We start from the raw sequence: 6,994 nt of genomic DNA, 5'->3' as shown, positions 1-6,994 counted from the left end.
TGGTTTGGAACGCAGCTCGAGTTCTTTCAGGAGAAAAGTTTTCTGGGTCGAAGCAAACGGAGCCAAAGTGCAGTTTCCAGTTTTCTCGTCTACGATTGGCCGACGGCGGTGGCGGCGGGCGCGGCGGCGGCCGACATGGCGGCGGCGGCTCCCATCCGCAGCAGCTCCTTCCGGTGCGTGAGGATGACGTCGAAGCTGGACTGCAGACGGTTCTGCTGCTCCTGGACGCGGCCCTGCAGGGTTCGGACCCAGCGGATCAACGCCAGCCGCCGGTACATGGTCAGCTGCACCTGGTGCTTCTCCATCTCCTGGGCCTTGAAGCGCTCGCGGTCCCGCAGCGTCCACACGGCATCCATCAGCTCCGGCAGGTCGCAGTCCGAGTCCGAGGACCGGTCGTCGTCGTCCTCGCCGCCCTCCTCCAGGACGTCGCCCAGGCTGCTCCCCGGCAGACACTTCCGGCTAACGCTCCTCCGTCTGGGCTCGTTGCTGTTCGGGTCTCCGTCCTGGTGGCTGGACTTCGGTTCTCCGACCCCGATGCGGTCCCAGCCTCCCATCAGCATCCCCTCGCCGCCGCTCTCCATGTTGAGGTCGGACATGCTGCCTCCGGACCGGAAGCTGAACTCGGACTCGGAGTCGCTGTCGCCCCACTCGTCGTCGTCCTCCTGCTCGTCCTCCTGCCTCCTGAAGCTCTTCCTCCTCTGCTGCTCCCTCTTCTCCCTCAGCTTCTCCTCGCCGCGGCCCATCATGGCCCGGCCCTCCTCCTCCTCCATGCGGCGCTCCTCGGCGCCGTCGGGCGGCACTCGGCCGTAGCCGTCGTCTCCGCTCTCAATCTCGGGCAGCGGTTCCAGCGGGCTCCAGCAGGGCAGGCGGGACCGAGGCGACAGCAGCCCCGAGTTGTGGTGGTAGCCGGAGGACGGCGAGGAGCTCGGGGGGTCCCGACCCAGTGGGCCCAGGTTACGGGGTCGCACCTGGTTCCGGTTCTCATCTCCGCCTCCGTTTCCCGTGAAGCTGTCGCCATCTTTTCCCGGCAGGAAGTTGAAGTTTCCGTCTTTGTCGGCCTTCCGGTTCCGCAGCGAAGACGAGGAGCTGTTGGAGCCTCCGAAGGCCGAGTTCAGAGGCTGGTCCTGATGGTGGAGCATCACTGACCTGGACTGAGACTCACTGAAACGACCAGAAACACAACATGAAGCAGCGAAGAGCCAAACCTCATCACAGTCCTTCAAACATGAGCCAGTACAGATCAGTAACATGAAGGGTTTCTAGCGTCTACGGAGCCAAAAGTCTCCGTTTCATATCGATAACACGTGAAAATCTACCAACAGAGACTTCAGACTTCCATCTGCTTCCACTGTTTGCTCAAGTTCAAACTCTAGTAAACATTTCTGAAGTTTGGCTTCTTTGTCAATTAAACCGTGTAGACGACCCTTAACATCACTCAAAGTGACGTATAGTTTCAGAAACAGCACCGAGCATCAAACAAGAGTGAACAGAACAACAGAACGGTACCGGTATCGGTCCTGAAGTCAGACTGACACTGTTTTATTGGTTCAGCCTAAAACTGCAGTAAAACTTGAAGTAACTTTGCGTTGCAGACGTTTAGAACCTGTAGCAGCGCTGAGTCTGAACATAGCTCACGTGGTCGCAGTGACGAATCGATCGGCTGCTCGGCCTCGAAAACAACAGAAAATTGTGAAAAAAATGAAAACATACAATTTTAAGAAGCTGGAATCAAAAGATTGAGAACGTTTTTTGTTAAAAGTTGTCAATCAGTTGTCAAAACAGCTGGAGGGTAACCGAATATCGAAGGCTAATGGGCTAATGGGCTAATGGGCTAATTGGCTAATGGGCTAATGGGCTAATGGGCTAATGGTTGCAGCTCGACCATCAAGCGTGTTTCCAGTTTGCACCATAAAGTCGATCAAAAAGCATTTTTCTCAAGACTTCTCCAAGTTCAGAGCTTTTCTCGTTGATAAAAATCTATTTCAGCTTCATCACTTCTCATCTTCATCTTCAGAAAATGGAGGAGAAACGCTGACAGGGTTAAACTGGACCCTCTAACATGACAAACATTCAAATATAAAAAGCTGGAAGAAGAGAATTTAGACTTTTTGCCTTTGAAACGGATTCCCTGGATGTTTGTGACGAACTGATTAATCGATGATTAATCGATCAGCTGATTAACTGCTGAAGCTCAAAAATTATGTAAAAAAACCTGAAAATCTTCCAAAAGTGAAGCAACGATTAAAAAAATGGTGACATTCAAAAACAGTACAAAGAGTTCAAACATCAGCAAATATCTGTACAAATACAAACTACGACATCTAATGTGGAGGCTCAAGCTGTGGCCTGTTCAGGTTTATTTTCAGGCAACATGTACATTTTTCTTTTCTGTGATTTTTCTGGTTGTTCTAACAAAAGAGGGAAAAACATAAAATAATCATTTAAAATCTCTTCAACATTTTATTTATTTTATACTTCAAGTAAAAGCAAATATCCATCAAATTATTATACTTCAGATACACCCAAAAAAAACTGTCATTTTACGATTTTAGGATTAATATGTAAATAATACGATCTACTAGTTTACTGTAATTTAACAAAACAGAGAAAACGTGTAAAATAGCAGCAAATTGTTGATAAAAATCCTGTAAAAGAAACGTTGGTCCTTCATCTGTAGCCTGCAGCTGATCAGATGAACCTCCAGGTTTACATAAAATATATAAAATAACAGGAAACAGCAGTCGGACTTTCCTGTTTCGGTTCTTAAAGAGATTTTTAAGCTACTTCAGCATTTACAAAACAGACGTTTCTGATTTTCACAGAAGCTCTTAAACTCACAGCGACCTGCAAACACAAAGAAAACGTGATTTGAGGGCTGAACCGTGTGAACTCCAGACAGAGGAGCCCTGATGAGACGTGAAGGTGCAGCTCAGAGCCAGACACCGTCCATCAGCCTCCATCAGCCTCCATCAGCCTCCATCAGCCTCCATCAGCCTCATCACACATCTGCAGCCTGCTCACAGATCAGACCTCTAATCCTGACCGCAGGCTGCTGTCACTCAATCTCTGCTCTCCATGCGTGCGCGCTCACGAGGTGCTGAAGGACAGCGACGGCCGGGAGCGCGCCTGCATGCAGAACACTGATGCTCAGATGGAAAAAAAAAAACAAACGATAATCCGAAGTGGACGTTTTAGTGGCTGCAGAGGCGGATCTCTGTCTATCTGTTACAAAAACACCAACACGGAGCCTTTAGGTCGATGAGAGGTAATAAAGAGGTGAATACCCGAACAGCGCCGCCGCCGCCGCCGTGCGCATCTCCGGCAGCCTTAAGCGCCTGTTTTTGCGGCAGAACGCGCAGCAGAGGCGGCCGATGGCGCACACAGGCTGCATGTTTACTGCGGCTGAGAGGCGGATTTGAGGTTTAAAAAAAATCAGCAAAACTCGACAGTTTAACGTGTGATCCAGGCTCAGAGGTCCAGAAAGCCTCGGCGGTGGTGAAAGCGGAGATAAGGGCAGGAAGCGGCGGAATGCCCGGTGCCTTATGTAAGCTCACCCCATGGCAGCGCGGATCCTCCGACCTCCGAGCAGAGAGCAGCTCGCTGCCTCCTTTCATCTCCTATTTGCTGCCTGCCTAAACGCGGACATGAGAATTTATTTGCATGAGCGTTTCTTACCTATTTTGGCTGCTGTCGTCGCTGGCTGGAGACGCTGCGCCTCCCAGTTCCTCCTCCTCCTGCTGCTGATGCTGCTCTCTTCCTCCTCCTCCTCCTCCTCCTCCTCCTCCTCTTCCTGGCCAGGCTGAGCCGCTCAGACGGGAAGCTGTGGAGAATGAGCAGGAACAGGCGTCATGCTGCCGGTGGGAGACTGATTCCAGCCTGAATGTACAGAAAGTGGATTATTTATAGCAGCTGCAGCCAAACGGACACATGATGGATGAAGGTTGACTCATCACGAGCTCCTCACACAGAAGAGTCTCCACATTTCACTCATGATTGGGTATTTCTAACAAAAAACAACATTAGGGGTGAAAACTGGTTGAAAAGTTTCCATAAACAACACAAACATGTTGTAGGTGTTTTTACAGCAGCTGCAGGAACAAAACTACTGAAAAACCCCATAAAACTGAAATAATCCTTCAAAAAATCACCCAGAAAGTGCTTTAAATTGATCTCATGATTAAATATTCTCACAAAAATCAGAATTAAAAGTCTAAATTAGTTGAAAAAGGTTCATAAACAACACAAACAGATGTTATAGGTGGACTATAACAGCAGCTGCAGGAACAAAACTACTGAAAAAAACCCCCATCTAATTAGAGAAACTCAGATGTTTAAAATGATGGTTCATGTTGACATAATGAAAATAACTGCATCATCTTAATATTGGGTGGAAACTAAAGTCAAATTTCTGCGTTTGTTGATTTAAAGGTGAGATATTTATTGTTGGTAATTTCACTGAAGCAATTTACCTTTTTCAAATTAAAAGTTTCTCCTCATAACTGTGGTAATTCAGCACATAAAACTTAAATAATCCTTAAAACAAAAACAAAAAAACACCCAGAAAGTGCTTTAAATCAATCTCATGATTAGATTTTCTTACAAAAATCAACATTAAAAGTCAAAATTTGGCAAAATCTGGTGGAAAAGTGTCTCCAGTAACTTTATTTTAATGCCTCTAACTTTCACAAACAGCACAAACATGTCACAGGTGGCTGTTAACTCTCATAAAGCTGCTACGTGAACAAAAAGACGACAAAAACATCCTAAAACTTCCGAAGAAAATCTCATTGGAGCAACTTAAGTGTTTAAATGAGGCACAACGCTGACATGTTTAATGTTGGTGATCGCATCAACTCAGTATTTTGTGTCATTTAAAAAAAAAAAAAGCCAAAAACTGCCGAAGAAAATCGAACTGGAGCAACTAAAATAGTAAATGTTGGGTCGTGTGAGTAAAATAAACTCAGTGGTTGATTTAAAACTGTATTTAAGTTGGGAAACTTAATTGGTTTGATAACTTCATTTTTCTTTATTTTAAGGAGAGAATTTGAACCGATCCAACACTGAGGCAAAAACTCATAATTATGGTAATTAAGTGCATAAAACTTAAACAACCCTTCAAACTGTTCAGCCAGAAGTGCCCTAAATTAATCACACGATAAGATAATCTCATTAAAGTCAACTTTAAAAATTTAAATTGGGCGAAATCTGGTTGAACAGTTTGTTGGGAAACTTTATGTTGATACATAAATGTGTTAAAAGTGTTTTAAAACAGCAAAGATGTGAAAAATATCCTAAAACTGCTGAAGAAAATCTAACAGGAGCAACTTAAACTGTTAAATAAGAGTTGTGTTGACATAATAACGTAATATGTGGGAATTTAGGGTCAAATTTGCACTTTTTTCAAGATTTAAATATAATTCAGATACAAAACAATAAAATAATAATTTAAAAAAACAAGTTAATGGAAAAATAACTGCTGTTGAATGAATGGATTCTTAAAAGCTGCTGCATTTTATTTCTTTAAAGAAACAAAAACATAAAAACTGCTGAAAAAAATCTAACTGGAGCAACTTAAGTTTGTTAATTGCTGAGTGCTGCATCAGCCTAATGTCTTGTGTGATTTAAAGTCAGATTTCTGCATTTGTAGATTTAAAAGTCGAGTTCAGGTGAACTTTTCTTCATCTTGAGTTCAGGATTTTAAGTCTCCACCTGCTTAATATTGGACTCATTTGGTTTTTAAAACTGGTCAACTTACAAACTTGTGTTCATAATTATTGTAATTAAATCCACTTAAAACATGGAACAATTAGCTTTATTATTTTCTGATTGATTACTTAGAACCCGGCGATATGCCACCAATCATTTAGTAATTAAAATAAAATCCCTGTTGTGTCTCTTCTTCTGGCCTCTTTGACTCCGGCTGAGACAAGAAAACAAGTTTGTGAGTTAAAAGTCCATAAAAGTGTCTTTGTGTTCTCTTCATGTGATTCTGAACCATGAAACCGAAAATCAGAAAAACACAGTTGTCAGTGTGGGCAAGGTTTAAATTAAACACAGATGTTTAAATCCATCTCACCGAGTCCGTAAAACTGCAAACTGAGATCGTTCGACGTGACGGCGTTGGTTCCGGTTATAAAACTAGCAGGTATTTTTAGCTCCGCTCAAGAACATTCTGTAACGAGGACGTCAACGGATCTTTGTTCAGCCGAAACCACAGAAGGACGTCTGTTAGCCTGTAAAAGGGCTTTTCAGAGAAGAAATAACCGAGATTTTCATCATGAGACAAACTGTGAGCTGATAAAACTTTATGAGACTGAGACCAGTGTTTGGAAAATAACATTTACTCAAGAGCTGTGCTCAAGTTTAGCTCTGATTTTCTTTTACTTTCCATTTTTCACAGTCAAATAAAGTCAGATCAGATCAAGCAACAAGGAAAGTTATGCTAAGCTAAGCTACGTTAAGATAAATGAAGCTACGCTAAGCTATGTTAAGATAAGTGAAGCTAAGCTACGCTAGGTTAGGTCAAGCTAAGATAAGCTAAAATGGCATAACATACTTCAGGTTAAACTAACCTATGCTAAGCTAGGCTAGGATACTATAAAGATAAGGCAAGACAAGTTGGGATAAGATATGATAACATAAGTTGTGTTAACTTAAACTAAGCAAAGTTAAAATAACATTAGCTAAGATAACGCCTCATGTTAAGTGAAGCTAGGCTAGGCTAGGTTAGGATAAAGATAAGGCAAGACAAAACAAGTTGGGATAAGACAACAAATTGCATTAACTCAAGCTAAACTAAGATAAATTAAAATAAGATAACACGTCATATTAAGCTAAGCTAAGACAAGCTGAGCTAGGTTAGGATATGATAAAGACAAAACAAAACAAGTTGGGATCAGATAGGTTTAGAAAGCATAAGTTGCGTTAAGTCAGGCTAAGATAAATTAACATAAGATGATACATCATGTTAAGTTAAGCTAAGCTAAGACAAGCT

General features: G+C 43.2%; 1 protein-coding gene across 1 annotated transcript; it reads right to left on the bottom strand.

The window, feature by feature from the left end:
- Positions 1 to 6: 6 nt before the first annotated feature.
- Positions 7 to 1,161, bottom strand: c19h1orf216 (chromosome 19 C1orf216 homolog). Its single transcript, XM_008303184.1, has one exon. It carries the CDS (start codon positions 1,137 to 1,139, stop codon positions 90 to 92), a length of 1,050 nt encoding a protein of 349 aa, XP_008301406.1. The 5' UTR covers positions 1,140 to 1,161; the 3' UTR covers positions 7 to 89.
- Positions 1,162 to 6,994: the final 5,833 nt, after the last annotated feature.

The sequence above is a fragment of the Stegastes partitus genome, unplaced genomic scaffold (genome assembly GCF_000690725.1).
Source record: "Stegastes partitus isolate 25-593 unplaced genomic scaffold, Stegastes_partitus-1.0.2 Scaffold1951, whole genome shotgun sequence".
Lineage (NCBI taxonomy): Eukaryota > Metazoa > Chordata > Actinopteri > Pomacentridae > Stegastes > Stegastes partitus.
The sequence above is the reverse complement of the archived record's forward strand: the minus strand, read 5'-3'. Positions and strand labels throughout refer to the sequence as shown.